At 40.7% G+C, this 21657-nt stretch overlaps 1 protein-coding gene across 1 annotated transcript in view; it reads right to left on the reverse strand.

The window, feature by feature from the left end:
* Positions 1–21657, reverse strand: part of LOC111872112 (tRNA (cytosine(34)-C(5))-methyltransferase) — a 74435-nt gene that overhangs the window by 35472 nt on the left and 17306 nt on the right. Inside the window, exons 4-8 of the mRNA XM_023865685.2 lie at positions 20192–20369; positions 13236–13317; positions 11040–11180; positions 7135–7264; positions 4033–4163 (exon numbers count right to left, since the gene is read on the reverse strand). Coding sequence (XP_023721453.1) covers positions 4033–4163; positions 7135–7264; positions 11040–11180; positions 13236–13317; positions 20192–20369 — 662 coding nt within the window. The remainder of the gene's footprint in view (positions 1–4032; positions 4164–7134; positions 7265–11039; positions 11181–13235; positions 13318–20191; positions 20370–21657) is intronic.

Genomic DNA, 21657 nt, shown 5'->3' on the forward strand with positions numbered 1-21657 from the left:
TCTGAACACAAGTTTGGAAAAATGTGTGATCACAAGCAACACTAAGATGCTAGCGGAACGAGTGCTAAACACAGACTGATGTAGCAAGCGCACAATCTGGGACTTCCCCTCTCGTCACTCATTACGCAAAACATCGCTCGTTAAGCAAGGTTCCACTGTAAATATATCATACACATAGGCTTAAATTTGTAAGCAATGGCCAATAGAGATAATAATGAAACAATATAAACAGCCTGTTGATTGCCAACAGGCTGAAACTAACTAACTCCATGGAGAAGTAACCAGTCACTCAGCTACCCACGAATTTCCCAGAAATTTATGGCACCTGAAGGCTCGCAAGAGCCTGCCACTCATCCCCATCCTGAGTCACACCAATCCACTCCAGACTAGCTCATCCTACTCTCTAAGATCCATTTTAATATTATCCTCACACCTATGTCTGGGTCTTCCTAGTTGTCTCTTTCATTCTAGCTTTCCCACCAAAATCCTACATTCAATCCTCTTCTCCCTCTGGCATGTTATATGCCATCTCATTCTCTTTGACTTCATCATTCTAATTATAGAAGGGGCAGTCAAATGAAAACAGGTCACCACGCATAACTCACACGGCGTGCAAGTTGGTAACACTGGAATTTGCTTACAGTACCAACATCTGGTGGGGACTCAGGAAAGCACAGTGACAATGTGCCCTTGCACACTAGTCATTTCTTTATTGTGCTGGAAGCAAGGTTAGCGCTACGTGTGGTCGTCCAACATCAGTAATGGAAGTGGGTAAAGAAGGACAGCGAAGTGTAGCGCACTTTTTGACGGCTGAAGGAACAGGAGGACGAGAAATTCATCATCGCATGACAAAACACCTGCTGTACCACAAAATTTGCGCACAGTGGGTTCTACATCGACTCATGGAGGAACAGAAGACTCAGAGAATGGCTGCATCACTGGGTCACTTGCAATGATACCATGAGGAAGAGTATGCTTTTCTGTCCATATTGCCACTGGGGAGAAAACTAGGTGCCACCATTTGGAACCCGAGAGCAAACGGCAGAGCCAACAGTGGAAACACGTGATTTTTCCCCATTGAAGAAATCCAAAGCCGTACACACAAGTTCCAGTAAAGTAATGATGTTCTTCGACTGCAAGGGCCCTCTGCTTGTCAAATTTCTGGAGCATGGGGCCACAATCAGTGCACAGCGCTATGAAGACACTTTGCAGAAACTGAGACGTCTCATAAAGTCAAAACGCCCTGCAATGCTAACGAACGGCATTACCCTTCTTCATGATAATGGGCGCCCCCACACTGCCAACTGTGAGGAATACGCTACAGAGATTTGTTTGGGAACTGCTTCAACATCCCCCCTACAGCCCACATTTTTGGAGACCTGAAGAGAGACATTCGTGGACATCAGTTTGCATCGGACGAAGACGTGTGTGGCTGGGTAAAGATGTGGTTCCGTAGACAGCCCACAAGCTTTTTCAAGGATGGGATTGACCGTCTTATCTCCCAGTGGGATAAATGTATTAACAGTTTTGGAGATTACTTTTGAAGTAAGAAATGGTCTTTAATATGTTTTGGCTTCTGACCCGTTTTCATTCGACTGCCCCTCATACTTGATGAAGGGTACAAGTTATGAGGCTCCACATCATGCATTTTTCTCAAAGAACCTCTGGCTTCATGCCTCTTTGGTCCAAATATCCTCCTCAACATCCTCTATATAAACACCCTTAACCCTTTCCAGTCAAATGTCGATATATAATCGACACTGTGACTGTGCTTCCATGGATAAATGTCGATATATTATTGACAAACTTTGTTTCGTGTTTCTGCAGTCATATTTTGATCATGTCACTAGTTGGCATTGCAAACTATACCAACACATGCACCAATGTTTTGTCTGCCTCCTTCTGCCACCTGGAAGTCATAATTTGAACTTCTTGAGAAACGAATGCTATTTATATATTATCCTTTAAGAGCCTAGCGACATCGTATGGAGACCTTTAAAGTGTAGCCGAGTGGCTGTGCGACACCGTATGTGTACGCACAGTCCACGTGTGCACACAGTGTTTTAAAATCTAATTGTAAGATAGAAATTCTTGTTCTACTTACATTATTATTGGGCACCCGCTTTATAAGTAGACAGTCTTCCCTCCTGCATCATCTAACTGAATGCAGAGTCCGACGTTGCAATTCATGCACTTTGTCTGGATGTAACTCCGTTTCCCACGTGAAGAGCACACATGACACCTTAGTCTCGTATTAAAGGAAGTCGGCCAGTGATGTCGAGTGGCCTCCCCTAATCGTAACGCTTATAAAACATCACAATTTCAACTATCCACCATGGCCTCATTTCGCATGGAAGAAGCCAAAATTGAGAGGCAGCTGATAAATGACACTGATTCAGACTGCGGTACAGACGACTCCGAAAGTGGTGAGGAAGCAAGGGGCTAGGTTTGAACGTTCTGGCAATGCGGGGCTATTCCGAGAACAGTAACTCTGCTTGCCAGTCAGAGATATACACAGTCAGAGTTTCTGAAGGACAAAGTATGATAAGACGTCACCCACACTCGTGCATACAGAAAGGTTCCGACATGACTGGAGAATGTGCAATACAAACATAAACTTCCGCCCCTTTTGATAGATAAGACATAGTAAGACAGGATGTCAGCAGCATGCATTTATACTGCAGAAACGTTTTGTGCAGAAACTGTATGCATATTTGTGGACAGACGCTCGAAATTTGGGGAAACAATTTTTGGAATCAGTGTAACAATTTTTACAGATTTTAAAATCTGTAAATTACAATATCTGATTCTATATTCTTTCTAGATAAAAGCAGCGTCTATTTCGTTCTTTTATCACAAAAGTGTAGAAATCACAGCATTTTCAGTAACATCATTACAATTTTTAACACTCTACAATGGCGGGCATTTAAATTAACTCCAGCCTGCTGCCATTACCAGAATATAAATGGCCCGTCTCTTCATTCATTCATCTGTAATCTGTCAAGACGACAGGTCGACAGTCTCTTCGAAAACAGTTCCTCCACTTGATGCGATCTAGAGTTTTCTCCTTCAGATCAAAATGTCCTCTTCTGTCCCCAAGGTCATCCAGCATCTTCTTACGTCTTCTTCCTCGTCTTCTGGTCATGTCTATCCGCCCCTCTATCATTCCTTCAATAACTTCTTTTAGAAGGCAGCTACCGCGTAAGATATGACCAATCCAATTAGCCTTCCGTTTTCTTATTTCGTGTAGGATATTCCTCTGCTCACTGACTCTACATAACACTTCATCATTTCTCACATAATCGGTGCAACTGATCTTCTCCATCCTTCTCCAACACCACATTTCGAAGCTTTCCAGGTGTTTCTGATCTACTGCCCTAAGTGTCCCAAGTTTCAGCCCCATACAAAGCAATACTCCAAATGTAGCATTTCACCAGTTTCTTTCTCAAATTTAAGTCCAATTTGCTGGTAAAAAGATTCTTCTCCTTGCTGAATGCAGCTTTTGCCATGGCAATCCTAGATTTAATTTCACACGTAAACCTTCCATCATCTGTTAACAAACTACGCAAATATTTAAAACATTTCACATTCTCTTTATTGTGACTGGGGTTGGTTGTCTCAAAATTTTCATAACTTTTGTTTTTTCCACATTCATTTCCATGCCATAGCACCTTCCAATTTCGATTAGTCTATCAATCATACCCTGTAGCACACCCCATCTCTTAAAGGTTAAAAAATGCCTACTGTTATACACAGAGTAAGTAAAACATTTCAATAATCCTACTTCATTTCACAAGAATTAAAATATGCACATTATCACATAATATTTTGATACTGTAAATTTAGTGATGGATCCAACATTAAACAACATCAATTCATCTACTGTGAGATGGCTGTGAGCTTTCTAATTTTGTGTTACTCATTAACCTCCAAATTATGGTTTCATAATACTGAAACAAGAATAAAAGACCAAGGAGGTAATCTTTTACTGCCATTTTGCTTTGTGTGACAGATGTATAATATGAAAACTACCTCGTGTATCCACTAGGAGGCGATGTATCACAGCTTCATTCTCAAGTGGGTTGAGTGAACAGGTAGAGTATACCAGACGTCCTCCAACTGACAGCATCTCAACACCACGACGCAAAATTCGGGACTGGATACTTCAACACATTACAGATAATCTTCATTACTGACTAAACTTTGCAAGTGCACATTGGTTACTATATGTACTAGCTTCTCTGGCATTGAAAAGCTCTATATTTTTCCCCACATAATGTATGGTTTCCTATGATTCTCAGAATAAGCAGCAATTATTTCCCTAACAGGATTAACTGGCTGGTGTTTGTAATGGAACCATATTGTATCTCCTCCGAGTTTGGAACTGAATTTTCAAATATCAGTTCTTAATATATTCCCCCTCCTTGCCTGCCAACCCATTATTAATTTTCTTCCCTGTCGATTACAGCACATACCAATCTGCTTCCCAGTACATAGACTATTCAAATGGCACATATATATAAGTATATACAGTAAGTACTACCTACTACTACAGTAAGTAAATAACTACAAATAACATATAAGATTTCAAGTTACCTCTGAGGAATAACTTGCTACTAAATTTCTCATACAGCACAATCAACATACCGTATGTCCAAGAAGTATCCGACTTTATTTTTTTTCGCTGTAAGTAATGGCCAAAGGGTGGGGAAACTGAGTGAAGTAGTAGAAGGGACTTTCATGAGCATGCGTGATTTTTTGCTGACTCGCAACACTGCCGGATGCGTCTGTGGCTGCCAGATAGCGAAGTGGTGTAACACGTGTTGGTCGCATTCTCGTTTCGCTCAAGATGACAAAACGCTTGGAGCAGTGATACTGCATTATGTTTTGTCAGAAACTTGGGGTATGACCCGGAAACCAAGGTCCAGGCGTCACAATGGAAGCATCCAACATCCCCGAGGCCCAAAAGAGCACGACAGGTTCGGAGCAATGTGAAGGTGATACTGACTGTTTTCTGCGATTATCGGGGTGTTGTGCATCATGAATACGCACCACTAGGCCAGACTGTCAATAAGGAGTATTACCAATAAGTCCTCCGCCATCTTCGTGATGCAGTTCGGCGCAAGAGACCAGAGCTGTGGGACGCACGCAACCAGCAGCTGCATCATGACAACACCCCAGCTCATTCATCGCACCTGATCCAGGGTTTCCTGGCCAAGCACGGCATTCTGCAGGTTCGCTAGGCTCCCTACTCTCCTGACATGGCTCCTTGTGATTTCTGGCTGTTCCCGAGATTGAAGACACAGCTAAAAGGCTGCCGTTTTGACAGCCGTGAGGACATCATACAGAACGCGACGGTGCAGCTGCATGCCATTCCAAAAGAAGCCTTCCAGAATTGCTTCCAGCCATGGAAGGACCGCTGGGCTAAGTGAGTGGAGTCACAAGGGGCCTACTTTGAAGGCAATTAGGTATTGTAACCACCCAAGGTCGGATACTTTTTGGACAGATTAGTATTTACACTACCCAGAGAGCATCAGCTGCAGCACATACAACAGAACAAATACCAGGATATTCTAGAGGGTTCCAACTATCATGTTTAACACTCGAGATTACTAGGATTTTTAAATACAGCTGTAGTCATACTGACATTATGCTGTCAGTGATTAAGGTTAGCTCTTTCTAATGGAACCCACAGACAAGGTGTCTCCCACTCCCTCACATAGGGATGGAAACAGGTCAAGTTTCCAAAATGGTGTGTTCTTTAGAATACCATATGATGGGTAAGGTAAAAAGGTGAAGTTGTCCCTGCACTTAATTATTTAAGCACTATGCCATGAAGACATATGGGGAGACTGGAGGTACAGCTCCATCATTCTTGACCTTGGCAGTAGACAAGTGATGGATAAGTTCAAAAAACCAGTCATCCCAACCAATATTGATTTAACAGAACACTTTTAGCAGTAAATATAAGAAGATAAAAAAGTAAGTAATTTTGTGGAGATCCCACTAAGAAAATAACACATACAGTGCTCTCCACCAAATAACTGTGTACAAATTTTATTAATTAATAGCTGTGCCCGGCCACACCTTGCTGTGGCTCAGTCTGCCCGTTCTTCCCTAGTTTGATTTGAAATTACTTGACGCATTGCTTCCGCTCCGCAAGTACAACGACCTAAGCTTGTTCTTAGAAAACAAAATGAAAAACAACGAAAAATAAACTATACTTACGAAATAACTTCCATGCACGTCTTGGATTCATCGAATAAGTTATTGAACGCTCACTTTTACACAAGCGAGCACAACTATTATCACGTCCAGTACCACTGAAAATTTCTTCGGAGCTGGACTATTATAACCCGGTTTCGGACACAATAGAGGGCACTTTCGCCCAGGGTTCCATTTCACGTGTTCTGTGCTTGTTGCCGCAGAAATGCATTATTTCCACTGTTTCAACAGTTCGTTGCCATGGTTATACCAAGGCAATGATGTGCTGTTTCAACAGTTCATTGCAACGGTTATTCCCAGGCAACGACACTGTATACTGGCTCACACACTCATCAGCTGGCTTCTTATACTGTTCCCTCTTGCCCCTTGCAGCAGCAGCATCTGCTGTTATGTCACAACGGGCAACATTACTGGCAACGCATGCGTTATCATGTCTCACTGAGTCCACGATGCTCAACACAACCATCTCTGAGCCGAATGTCTAGAGAAAATGTGGGAGCCTCGATGTCTCACAACCCTATGGGCCTTCACAGCCTGCTACAGGGATAGCATTTTACCATGTTTATGTAACTGAAGGCCTGATAGTGGCAAATATACACTGCAACATGTTGCAGTTTGTAAAAAAAATTGGAAGAGAATATGAACTGTGTGACAGAAAAATTTAAACATCTCTATTATTTACATAAAGTTCACGTTTCAGAGTGTACATTTAGAAACTCTATGGCATACAGAATAAGGAAAAAAATATAAGTAAGCTGCTACTTCCTTAATAAACACCTCAGTCACTGGTGAGAAACATGCTTTAAGTACATAACTAGGTGATACCAACTGTATCACAAACAATCACGCAACAATACAGGAAAATATGAAGAGCCTCTAATTCAAAGTGAAATAAAGGTGAAACATTACCCATGTAGATTATTTCCATTTGCAGTGTTCCACTTCAACCAGATGTCAGGATTCTTTCGCAGCGTGCCATCTCCAGAACAAGGCACGTCACACAGCACCCGGTCAAATTTCAGCATTGTCAGAGTTCCATCTGCAGAAAGAAACTCTTAATTTCTATGTCATTACATGCATCAGAAGCTTTCTGCATTCCATGGAACCTTGTCTCTGTATCATGAAGCTCTTCTACAGAAAGACCTATATGCAGAAAGGAAAATACTGCACCTTAGTGAAACAAGCAACATACTTATTCTGCGATCAGCCACAGCCCAGGTTACAAATCAAGGATACTGTTAAATGTTCACCCATTGTTAGGCAATGTACTGTGAGCCGATCTCTTCGGCTCACTGCAAAGAGGTGCCTCGTGGAAGATGGCAGCAGCGGCTAGCTCCGTTCTCATCCCACTCTTCACTTGTTAACTCTGTAATCCGTGCCGTGCTTACGTCATTCCTGTGGTCTATGTCCTTGGCCGTCGACTGAAGTCAGCCCTCTCNGGGGGGGGGTCAAGAAAGTAATCTGTGACAGCAATGATGATACAAATAAAGGAATTTACAAGTAACATGGTGTGGCTACTGTTATACAGCAGTCAAAATGTGTACATGCATAATTTTGCTTTGATCTTATACATTTTACAAAATTTTCCCCATAAGTAAACATGGGAGACAACAAAACTTTACAGGTGGTCAACCAGCATAAAATATGACCCCCAAGTAAGAAACATATTTGCATATAACATTTCTGTCTATGGCATTCTCAAATTAATCACTCTCAACATAATATCTTCTCTCAGTAAATTACCACTTTCAGTCTATGATTTTAGTCATACTTCCAACAAACTTGTCACAGTTCATGGCTCCTCACCTAGAAATACATTTCTGTTTTTCACATGCTATGTTGACAGCACAATATGGCATAAAGGTTAGGATATACTGCATCTCAAAAACATTAACTTGCTAATAAAGAAAAAAAAAACACTGATACATATTGTCATGTGTTTATGGCTCCATGACTAATAATGACAGGTTCTGGATTTGATGATTGCATTTATTAATGCCTTCTTTTACAATCACTCTTAATCACAATCAATTATAATAACTCAGAATCAGTGACGGCCTAAGACTTGCTCCATTCTGGCTGGGCTGCAACTGTCTTCTCTTCTAGTCTGTCTTCTACTACAAATGACTTCTCATGCATGAATTAATTATGAATGACTCCTCATATATGGCAATGCATTCTTATCTGAATGGCTGCTTATATGGTCTAGCGCAGTGCTGTCCAACGTTCTTATGTACTCGGGCACAATTCACTGATGTCTATGGAGGTGCGGGCGCCACCACACACTACTACTACTAGTACTTCTACTATTACCTACTACTACTACTACTAATAATAATAATAATAATAATAATACAAATTTTTGAAAATATTTAACAGTACTCAGACGTTCAAAAATGTCTCTTGTCTTACAATTTGAATTAATATTAAAAATCGGCTCAATTATATGTGGTTACGGAGGGCGCCAGAAAAATATACCACGGGTGCCGCGTTGGACAGGGCTGGTCTAGCGGTATCCATGGAAGTGTTTGTGGAATGTCTGTTTATACAGGAACATTTGTTAAATGTTGCTTTACGCAGAAATATTTGTTGTACCGAGTTGGTCTCCAGGAATCCACCTCTATGGAAACGTGTTTTCTACCAAAGCGTTTCTTAGAAACAGCTTATATGTCACAATATTCTGAACACAAATTAAAAATGATCCTTTATTCTCGCTTTGAAAACAAAGGAAGAAGTTTGTGTAAATGCAGTACCTCTTTTATAATAACTAACTCAATGGTACAGTGTCTTACTTGATAACTGATAGTTTCTCAGGTTGTCTACAAATTCCACATCTCCTGGAATCCACAAATCCACCATGACACCCACATAAGCTCAACAATGAACATCATTCTGCAGCTGTTCACTTTAATTAGTATGTTCACAGCTCATTTCTCTAAGACAGATACCCTATAATATTAATCCTCACCTAGACCTAAGTCTTCCAAATGGTCTCTTCCCTTGAGGTTTTCCAGTCAAAATCGATTTCTGGCTTCCACAATCCACAGGTACTACATATTCATTAATTCGCTGGTCTTGATTTTGTGACACAAGATTAGAACAGAAATATTTAACTTCCAAGTTATTGAATTTTCTCCATTTCTTGACTTTGTCCAGTGTTAACTATTCTGAACATAACACAGTGTTCTGAGTATGGGATTTTCTTCCATCCTCAGGTGAAAAAGTAGCAAAAAACCCACTCAGTTGAGTCATTAGGTGGAGCTAGTCTTAGTCACCTGTCAATGTACATCAGTCAAATAAAAGTATATACACAATGTGTCCAGTTTCTGTTAGGAATGTGTTCATTAAAAATACAAGACGTGAATTACTTTCAAAATTTCACTCTTTTTATTCAAAACAGTCTCCTTCTGAATCAATACATAGCTGGAATTGATTGAAAAGATTTCAAAAACAGTCACTGTACTCCTTTTGTGGAATCGCATTAAAACTGTGGTAGATGCCCTTTGGATGTCCTGGATGGTGTCGTGATGGTCTCCTTTCATCACCAACTTAACTTTTGGGAACAACCAGAAATCTGCTGGAGCCAAATCTGGATAATATGGAGGATGATCAAGGACTGTGATCCCCTTTCTGGACAAAAAATCGCGCATGATCTTCAATTTGTGGGGTGGGGCATTGTCGTGGAGGAGCGACCAGGAACCTTGCTCTTGATATTCAGGTCGAATTCAAAGAATTCTCGCCCACAAACAACTGAGGACTCCGAGATAATCAGAATTCACCGTCTGACCTTCTGGCAGAAATTCCTTGTGAATGATTCCTTTGGAATCGAAGAAAATGGTTAGCAGTGTCTTTACTCGACTCTTTTGCATGCACAAATTCTTTTGTTTCGGCTTCTTTGGACTCAACCACACTGCACTCTGCCACTTTGTGAGAGGCTCATTTTGAAAATACCATGTCTCATCACCAGTAACAATCGATTTTGTAAATTTTGTATCACTTTGGGCCGACCGTAACATGTCTTTGCAGTGTTCCACTCTGGCATGTTTTTCATTGCCTGACAGAATGTGCGGTACAAACCATGCACAGACCTTCCATTTGCCCAAATCCTTGGTCAAAATTTGATGCACAGTACTTTTTGGTATTCCCAAAAGCTCCTCGATGAGTCTTGCAGAAACACATCTGTTTAATGTAAGGATTTTTGTCACTTTTTTCATATTTTCTTCAGTGCGACTTCTTCTCAGCTTTGATGCACGTGGAGCGTCTTTAATGTCCTCCCTGCCATCGCAAAATACAGCATACCATCGAAAAATGTTCAAGCGACTCAAACAATCACTACTTTACACACTTTTCATCATTTCGTACACTTCTCCGGCTGTTTTGCCTAACTTCAAACAAAATTTGATGTTGACTCTCTGTTCAACTGCCATTTTCCAACGAGCGTCAGAACAGTACTGTTACATTCAAGGTCAGAACACACGATGCAGCAATGCTTGCGCTTTGAAATTATAAGCAGCCACAGCTGAAACTTCAAGAATCTTAATGCCACAACTTGCCAACAGATGGCATTGCAGGGCAAAATTTTAAAAAATGAGTCCTAACGGATCCTGGACACACCGTGTTTGCCTCTTGGAGCAGATCCTGTTCAAAAAACGTGTTGCTCAGAATACCAGAAAATGAATAAAGTTCAGAAACCCAGCAATATTAAGTGCAACATACCCTCATCAGAACCCACTGGAAACTCTGAAGTACTTAGCACTTAATACCAAACAATAACAGCAAATTATGTAACACCAGAAATGTTAATAAGTACATACCTGTACCAGTAACAGTGAAATTTGGCATGACAGCTGCATCATGGTTCGTGATCACAACGCACGGAGAATTGAACCTCTTAGCCTGATGAACCAGCATATAGCAACGATTGTTGTCTATATCATTTGCTATCACAAAACCAGCTGCAAACAAATTAAATACACCTTAAGTGAGACATGAAATAAGCCCCTGTTTCCATAAAGTGAAAATAAAGTTTCTGGATTACTATATCATCATGAAAGATTATACTTATACTTTTGTAAAATAAAAATATACTTTTAACACCATTCTGAATGATCTTCCAGAATATTTGTAAGGCAAAAGAAACAACTCTTCAATGACAGTAAGCATACACAGAAAAAGGAAATTTCAGTTTGAAATGAGAATTTGGAGAATTTTTGAGAATGAACATGAAAATGGGATTGCTTGTACTAGATCAATTTCTTCGATGTAATCTCAGTTTTTAACATTAAACAATTTCACTGCACTAATACTTTTTCAATGGGAATTATTAAAAATCATTGCATTTAAAGAAATTCAATTATATTCTTCTTCATTATGAGTAAAGACACTGAAAGGAGAGGCAGATTTTGTTGACAAGTGAATTCATGCTACCACTATCAACATTATGAATGACTGAACAGTTCAGTCTAGCAGAAAGGCTCTAGACTTGTATTTGGAAGGTGTCTGGTTCAATTCTCAGCTGGGATACCAATTACCCTGACTGAGGCTTTTTATAACTTTCTTCACTCCCTCCGGGAAAATACTGGGATAGTACCCAGATTAAGCCACAACTGGTGCCTTGCAGATCCTTTCAAGTTCATTCATTAATTATCCTGTCTGGCAGATTCTGCTGGAAGAGGAGACATATACCATAACACTGGTTTGGAACCACTGGTGGGGGGGCTGATGTTCTTCACGTTTCCAAAGTTCTATCTTTGGTAGAGACGAAACTTTCAATCTCTGGACTGAAAAGTCGGCACAAAGATTTCACTAAGGACCAAAATCAGGGATCAATGTCTTGCACCAAAGCTATCAAGAGCCACTCACTTATGAGTATAGGTGTTGTGTCCAAACTGCCATAGAGATGCCCAACTAAGGTTATGCTTTGGCAAGTCATTACATAGAATGTGTATCTACATTATGTGATTTCTAGACATATCTAAGTCAGAGAGATACAAGACAGACATGCAGACAGCAATGTGAGCTCATTAACCTCCTAACAAAAATTAGGCAGGGATACACAGACACATGGCATGGTAATCTCATAAGCCTCAAAAAGGAGGGGGATACATAGACAAATGGACAGACACAGTCAGTCAACACAGGGATCTCTTGAGCCTCCTTTTACTTTTACTATTAAGAGAATTATATTATTTTGCCATAATTACAGCAATAAAACATACTGCCAAACTCTTACGATCATTAAGTCCTTACGTGCTTCCATTAATGATGAATACGATACTAAAACATATAATTATGAAAACACAATCTCTGGAAAAGAAATGTTTGTTTCTTTTACCAAAAAGACTGGTATGACATAAGATGCAAAACGCTGAGATCCACTGCCTTAGGAGACTCCTAATACCCTCTTGTTTGCCAGACTGCTCTCTGCCTGTATGTACCAGGAGGTCCTGCAACTGGCCATTATACACAGGTTTTCTTGGTTTTCCCCAATTTTCAAAGCAAATACTGAGATAGTTCCAAAGTTCCAAGTTGAATCAGTTCTACTAATATAAATTAATCAAAATTAATCCTCCTTGCAGAGGAGGCCACTAAATTCTTTTCAAGTTATACATTTTGAACATAATTAGGAAATCATAATTCTCTGATCCTTGCCCAAAGCCACTATTTCTTACGATTCTGTATCGTCACCTACCTTCACGAGAAGGGCAAGCAGGAGAAGTCAGGGAACTTTCAACATTCTGTCACTTAAAATTCTATTATTCCTATCTGCTTGGGCTTCAGGGGGTTAAATATGGCAATACTGAACGCTGTGTAGCAGTTATCAGTCGAACCCGAGCTTGGCTCTCCTCAAGCCCATGAATTTTCCTTAACTCCTACTGATATGAAAATAGTACAAGACTGAAGTTCTAATACAAGTAAAACCAGAAGCTAATAAGAAATCACAAAACTCGCATTCAAGAAAGCAGGTCTTAGAGAGAACTACTACTTTGTACTGCATGAAAGTAACATACTGGGAAATCTGCCATCTTCAGCATGCAGCAATTCAATCAGCTGAGCTGTCTTTGAACCAGGTGCTGCACACATGTCCAAGATCTGTTCAAGATAAAAATGAAATCACTTATTAGTATATAAATGATGATGAACACAGGAAGGATGACATGTACACACACAACCTGATGTACAATTGTTACTTTTACGCATATGACTCAGTTTTAAATATCCATAATTATAAAACCCTGCATGAGTATGTACTTCTGGTTCTACATGCAAAGAATATGAATTTTGGAAAAACACCAAAGTAACAGAATAAGTAACATGGTTGATACTTTTCGTTGTTCTATAAAGATTTGTACTGAGAAACATTTATCCAAGCTGTTTCAGCATAATGGAAAAGGAAGAAGGAAGACAGAAGGCTGAAAATAGAATGAACAAATAAAATGAATAGAAGAGGAATATGGGAAAGGGCTGTTAAGGAGATAAAGGTATGAATGAGATAAAGGAAAGGAATAATAGGGGATGGAGATGAAGGAACAAAAATAATGATTTTCACCAAAAAACTCAACTTGCACCTACAATAAAAGTGACGATCAGATGACAGGATATCCTGAGGTTCTTTCGTGGTTTGGCATAACAAGATTTAAAAGTGACTGCATATGACCTGGAAGCCTCATATGAGATGTGATGGGGGTGCAGTGAGAACACAGGGACCAGCACCATCATGGTGAAGCCAAAAAAATTTGATGTATTCACAGTCAGTTGAAGGCCGAGTCTCACTACACCAGTTGACAAGCACATGAGGAGGCCACACCATAAGCAGGAACAAGCTGCACAGGTCCTAGCACAGTTATATTTGAGGCCATTGTCAGCAAACTGAAGGGCAGTTACTGACTACACAATGGCAGTGACCTACTGCTAGGACCCAGTTGGATAGCAAGTCTCTAAAAGAAGTTTCAATGGCCACAGGGCACTTAACCCATTGGGCCCATTATCACTGGAAGACTTCCTCCAGAGGGCAACAGCCCATGCTTTCATCACTGGAATGAAAGACTGAAAAGTTTGGCTGCACTGTCTCACTGGCAGCGACCGCCCTATCAACAATGTCCCCTGCCACGCCCTGAGGGTAGAAGTTGCAAAGGCGGTAGCTGTACCACAGGCAAGAACTAAGGGATACAGCCCCAATGGGAACATGGTCACCAGGGTCCATATGCCACAGGACTGAGAACACTACAAGCTGGAAGTGTGCGGATGTCAGTCATCTGAAAGGGCTGTGAACAAAGACATGACTAGGCTGAACAGGACAAGGAAAACAAGTAAGAGCTGACCCGAAGAGGGGGTCACTACCATCACCATCACCTCTCACTTCCCACTCATGTCAGAGCCATGGGGAGCAGATGACAGCATAATCGCCAAGGGTTGGATAGAGGTTGAACCATTCCTTGTGACCATCACCAGGCCAGATATCACCTCAGTGTTGCTCGAGAAGAAGCAGTCTGCGGCATGTTCTGCAAGTAGCATCTGCAGAACTTTCCTCTCTTGAAGCAGGTGCAAGTGGATCTGACTCTGTGGCACAGTGCACTAGAAAGCTGGGTATGTGTTGCAAAGATCAGAGATAAATTAGTTCTGGGGCTTGATATCATGGGAGCTTACACCACCACAGAGGACTTGGAAGGACATGCTATAACTGGGGTTGTAAGAGTTGTCATTATGATGTCCTAGAGCCTGACCACAATAATCTCTCATACTGGCCAGTAAAAGAAGTGCCAATGGCTCTGAGAAGATAGTGACAGCATTGCTGGGAGGTCCTCTGCAAGCAACGAGAAGGGCTGTGCATAGCCTGAATGTTCTTTCATGCTCAATGAGAGGTAACCCTCATTTCAAGAACATGAGCCACCAAGACCAAGCAGTGGCTGATAAAACCATCCTGGGCTGCTGAGAAACTGTGGTTTGTGTCAACTGATGGCTCAGGACCCCAAATTCCAGCCTGAAAGCAAATGCAAGAGGCAATGTCTGGCACCAGGAGGAATCCCAAAACTACAGGACTCCCAGAGTTGGAAGACGTTAATCAATTAATTTCAGCATATCTTAACAATGAAGAAGGTGGATATTGGTTGACAGAGCTTACCACCACATAGACACCAGTGACACCCATCCAATACATTAGCCCTCTCACAGACTTCCACTAGCAGAGCAGGCTGAGGTGAATGACAGTCAGGCAGATGACTGTAGACTTTTGTTTCCATGTCCACTATATGGACAGCTGAATGACATTACAAAGAAGGGCTTCTTTCCATTAGCAAGAACTGATGACACACTGGATATGCAGGCTGGGGCCAAGTAGTTCCGAACCCTGAATTTGAAGAGTGACTACAGGCAGGTTTCCTTGCACTCCAGCAACAAGCAGACAGGGGCCCTGGCAGTTCACTGGTATACCCTTTGGTCTCTGCAACTCTCTGGCAACAGTCAAGAAGCTGGCAAATTCCACCATACAGGTTTATAAAGCCTACCTGGTATACCCAGAAGATATGATTGTTGAATTGAATTGAACTGAATTTATTTACATTCTATAAATCCTAAGCAGGTTAGTACCTTTGGATACAGAACATGTCAAAAGGTTACATACATAAGTACAGGCAATTTTAGCTTAAAAATTAATATAACTTAATTTTACATCATTCTCTATTTACATTGAAGTATTCATCTAAAGAGTAGAAGGAATGAGCATGTAGATAATTCTTTAACTCTGATTTAAACTTTTTAGTATCATTGCCCAAGTTTTTAATACTTTGTGGCAGATTGTTGAACACTTTTATGCCAGTAAAGTAGGCTCCTTTTTGATATACTGATAAAGTTGATGAGGGTTGTCAGCTGATGTTCCAGAAGCAGCATGACAAACACATGAAGGTGTTCCAGAAGTTCAGGGAACTGTTCCAAAAGGAGATGCAGTACCTGGAACATACTGTATCACTGGAAGAAGTGACCACAGATCCAGAAAAGCTGTATGCTGTATGGTAGCAACTATCAACAAAAGACAAACACAAGCCAAGGAGGTTCCTTGGTCTGTGCACCTCCTACTGGAGGTTTGTTACTGGATTTACAGGGATTGCTAAGAAAGTGATCCAGCTCACAGAAGAAATGCAGACTTTCCAATGGTCTCCATGGGCAGAAGCCGTCTCCTGGCCTATGAAGTCACTGTGTACAGCACTTGTCCTAGGATACCCACAGCCTGGTGAGAATTTCAGTTTGATATGGATGTGAGTAATGTGGGACTGAGGGCGTGTTGCCCCAAATGCAGGGCAGCCAGGATTATGCAGTACCTTGCTATGGTAGGATCTTACCCAAGGCTGAGAGAAACTGCATGACCTGACAAGAGTTACTGGCTATTGTTAAGATGCTGGAACACTTCAGCATGTAGAATCTCACCTGCACAACCAACCACTCTGCCCTAACCCATCTCTTCGGTTTCAAAAACCTGGATGGATAGACTGCCTGCTGGGTCCAGCATCTCCAAGAATACAATTTTACATCTGAACATCACCAAGGGTGCAAGTACACCAATACAGATGCTCTCTCTAGAAGATTCTGCAAAGACACATGTGCTCACTGACAAGAAGTCAGATGACAGTCAAGCAGTCTAGTGTTAAGAGGTGTCATTGCTACCGCCACGGATGGCTGGGACCATGCTGCCATGAAATCGATGCAAATTGCACAGGCAAATTCTACAGGAAGTGGAGGCTGGACAATGTCACAAGTGATGGGACATCACTGAATGCAATACCATACACAAGAGTTACTGAGCCCAGTGGAGCTCCCTGGTGGTGTGGCAAAGTGCCACTGGAAGTCAGCTGATGGATAGTCCAGGACAGCCGAATTGAATTTGATAGTCTAAAGGTACTGGTCAGAAGTATTTGCTAGGTGCCTGGTTCAAATCCCAGCCAGGACACCAACTATCTTGACAGATTTTTGTGGAATTATATAATCCCTTCAGGCAGCTGCCAGAATACTGCCTCCATTAGGCCATATCCTTTTCAATTCATCATCATTCTGGAATCACTGTAAAATCTGGCACTGGGCAATATGGATAATAAAAGTGTCATTAAACAACACACAAAACAGCATGTCCAAATAGTTCTATCCTGTACAAAGGTGAAGGAGCTAATGGGAGGGCTCCATGGAGATTCTTTGGGAGCACATCTGGGTTCAAAAACACCCTGGACAAGGTCAGACAACAGTACTACAGGCTACATGCAAGAACGATGTTGAAAGGTGGTGCCAAGGATGTGACACCTGCAAACCAAGACCCTTGCACCAAGAGATGAGGCCTAATGTATGAGTCCAATGTTTGGGTACAATTTGGGAGGATCACCATCAACACTGAAGGACCCTTCCAAGAGAGCAAGAAAGGAAAATGTCTTGATTACAAGAGGGAATCAATACCTCTACTACTTCTTCACCGAGTTGCCAGAGATTTATTTCATCCCTAAGCAAGAGGCACCAACAGCAGCAGGTTTTCTTATGACCAACTTCTTCTGCCACTTTGGGGTCCATAGGGAACTGCACACAGACTAGGGACAGTACTTTGAGTCAACACTCCTTTAGGTGTTATGGCCCTCTGCAACCACCATCAGACGCAAGACTATACCTATCCCTGGTGTCCTACAGAGCGCTAACCCAAAAGACCACAGGCAAGACACCTGTCAACCTGTTTGGTGTTCGGGAGGCAGTTATGGCTGCTCTACAGTCTGCTGTTTCAGGACCCCACCCCCTAAACAAAGAGCAATTCATGACTGACTACATAGCAAACCTTGTGAAACAGTTGCATGACACCCATCAGTATGCCTTTCAACAGTGAAGGTGGCATGCAACAGAATGCTCACTATGACCGCCTAGCAAACTCTGCAGAATTCTAGGAAGAAGAATATGTAAGGCTGTACAGCCCGAACCAAACCAGAGGGAAGTTGCCTAAGCTGCAGCCATCCTGAGAAGGGTATTACAAAGCAACTGTCTGGATCATCGATGCAGTCTACAGGATCCAGCAACATCCTAGGTCAAAGATGACCATACACTTGAGGAGAATGGCACCATATCTAAAGGTTACTCTTCGGGCAAAGAGTCTTGAGCAGGGGACTGCATTGCATGTGTTGAGTGCAGAGAGGGGGACTGCATCACTTGCACATGTCTCTCATCCAATCAACATATCGAGACTCTCTTTGTGGCTTCTGGTATATTCATGAAATTACATGGCTGATGCCAAAGACTGTCACCAAGGAATCACTACATGTTATATAATATATAAATAATATTTATATATCTTATGAGATAAAACAGCTGATGACATTATAGATATTTTCGGTCCTGGTATGGTTACTTATTAATACAGGCAATCAGCTGGGCACATAAAATTCAGTCAAATGTACACCCGTCAGGTAAGATGACAAAAGAGACAAAGGTTAAAACAACATAATAAGTTATACATTAAAAACCGTACAAAAGGTATCAAGATTACTGTCTGTGCGAAATGTTATATTCACTATAGGTACATGTAAGTTACTGTGTAATCTAGTGTTATATTTATGAATCTCATTAAGTTAAATAAATATTTATTATTAACTGTATATAATAGTAAGGAATATATACTGGGAATATAACGTCATCATTTCCAATTTCATAATTACTGCAGTCAGTTTCATCGCCCTTCTTGTGAACTGGTATAATAACAACTCCATCCACTGATCAGTCAATATTTCCTTATGCAAAATAGAAGTAATTAGCTTATGAAACTTAGAACATAATATTTTGCCTCCTACTTGAATTACTTCTGCTGGAATTTGATCACTACCTGGCGATTTACACCTTTTCAATTTTGCAATAGCACTTTCAACCTCAAAACGGCTGGGATCTGGTATTAATGGCTCAGCTGTGTGTATTTCTATCTGCCTAACATCACTGACCCTGTGTATATCCAATAACTGGGAGTAGTTCCTCCACCTATTCAAAATGTTGTGGGAATCTGCAAGATCAGTATTCCCATCCTTCAGTGAGTTACTTCTAGGTTGGTAACCCTTCTTGAAGTCATTTATTCCCCTATACAGGTCTCTAATGTTCTTGTTCTTACTGTTTATTGCAAGCTCATCAATTTTGTCTTTCAGATATTCCCTCTTTTTGTTCCTGAAATCCCTGCTGCTTTCACATCATATAGTGTTCAGATTATCATTTTTCTTTTGGATCCTGTAACTACTGTAACTTGGCTGTTTTCTTTAGTCTAAAAATTCTAAGCATCCTTCACTGAACCATGGTTTATGCTTTTTCAGTTCATAATAACCTACACTCTCTTCCGCAGAAGTGTTGTTATTCTAACAGTTTTCCAAGCTTTATTAACATCTACCTCAGTGTCTAAGTTTTCCAAAGCCGTGGACCTATTTGAGATTTCAACACAATACAGCTCCTTACCGTCTACCTCGTTTAATTTCTTGAGATTGAAACCCTCCATATGAACTCTGTGTGTTGTTTGTTTACTAACTGCCAGTCTTTCCCTAACCTTTGCCACCACCAGGTAGTGGTCAGTATCACAGTCTGCTGCCCTGAGTGATCAGATATCAAGTATAATTGAATGCCACTTCCTATCTATCAAAATATGATCAATTTGATTGTGCATCTTCCCATCAGCAGATATCCAAATAAATTTATGAATGTTACGATGTGGGAACATTGGACTTTCGACAATAATATTTTTTTGAAGTGACAAAATTTATTACTCTAACTCCATTACTAATTTCTTGCAAACCCTCATTCCCAATTGTTGGTTTACACTAGTATTTAATCTGAAAACAATAACACAACAGTTTATAAAACAAATTAAAAGACTTATTTTAAAACCTTCAACAGGCATTACATTTGTTTTGCCCCAATTCATATCTTCCTGCTAAGAAATTCAGAACAACTTTCCAATAAATTCTTACAATTATTGTACCTTATGATGTGGTTTAACATCTAGCAGAAGTGGTGGGATCATACTGACAGCTTCCTGTCGACTGATATTTCCACAGTCTGTTTCTGATATAAGGAAATTGTGCAGACGAAAATAAGCTTCAGAACGACGGATATCCTTTCGAGTCAACTGTAACTGCCATGCCAGTCCATCTGGATACCTGTCAATAGACAATTTTTAATACATTTGGTCCTCGACTTACGACCGACTTCCATTCTGACTAACAGGTCATAAGTCAATCTGGTCATATGTCGGCCATATATTTATTAACAGTATTTTTTAACCTTTCTAATTTTTTTATCATCTTTATAATTTATTTTTAAAAACTTTTACAGTTTAGTGACACTTCACATACTTGCCTTCACTGGAAAATTAGTTTTTATTTTGCACTATGTGTTGCTATGTATTATAAACATGATATTGTAACGTGTTTCGTTACTGAAGACGCCATAGAGATTGTTAATTGGTTTATTCAACAACCTACAAATCTTGGTTACAATTAATTTAACAATGTTGCGGGGTTTCACAATTTATAACCCTATTCGCAAATCAAATCACTCTATTGTCAGTAGTCTACATGTTTTCTCAGTACGGGAGCTATACAAGTGTCACTGTGTTACACACTCCCAATTAATTCTCAGTTATCATAACTGTCACTGATTATCACACTTTTACTCGTTCACTGCTGACTAGATTCCAACTCGACTCGTAGGCTGCTGCCTTGAGAACTGTTGATCACACACTTTTACTCATTCACTGCTGAGTGGAGAACTGTCTTCGGCCGCTGATACACTTTTAACTCACTCCGGCGGCTGTGCGGTTCCCTTATATAGCCGCAGTGCTTGACTGTTATGGAATGAGTGCTTTGTCACAGTAGGAACCGGTGCCATGTCGCCGTGTTTGCGTATAGCCTAGCAACGCTGTTTACTCGCGCCATGTTACATCACAGTATGGAGGGGGGTGATGGAGCGCTGACTCACCCACCACGTCACTGCTGGGGGGGAGGGGTTCTCCATTGCACAACATGTCACACTATGATAAAAGATTTTTTTCATTTTAAACAAGCTTTGTTTGGCCTATTTCATGCGCAGAAGAATGGTGTACACAAGAAAGTTATCAAGCCTGTGTTTCACAATATGAAATATATATTTTTAATACTGTGATGAAGTTTCATGCAACCCCTGGAACACATACCAGGGAAGACATGAAACTTGATGAGACCTGCTAACATGCAGTATTTGCTAGTATGTAATTTGCATTATGTTCACAGAAGTAATGTTGCAGAAGAAAAGTCTGTTTCAATATGCAGTATTTCTATATATTTACTCACATTATATGGGAAAGCATATTAATGAAAGATTAAAAGAAAACATTTCTCTGAAAACTGCTATATGGTAATTACTAACAATAATTATTAACATTTATTTAATAATTGAACATTAATTTAG

The sequence above is a fragment of the Cryptotermes secundus genome, unplaced genomic scaffold, assembly GCF_002891405.2.
Source record: "Cryptotermes secundus unplaced genomic scaffold, Csec_1.0 scaffold417, whole genome shotgun sequence".
NCBI classification, from domain to species: domain Eukaryota; kingdom Metazoa; phylum Arthropoda; class Insecta; order Blattodea; family Kalotermitidae; genus Cryptotermes; species Cryptotermes secundus.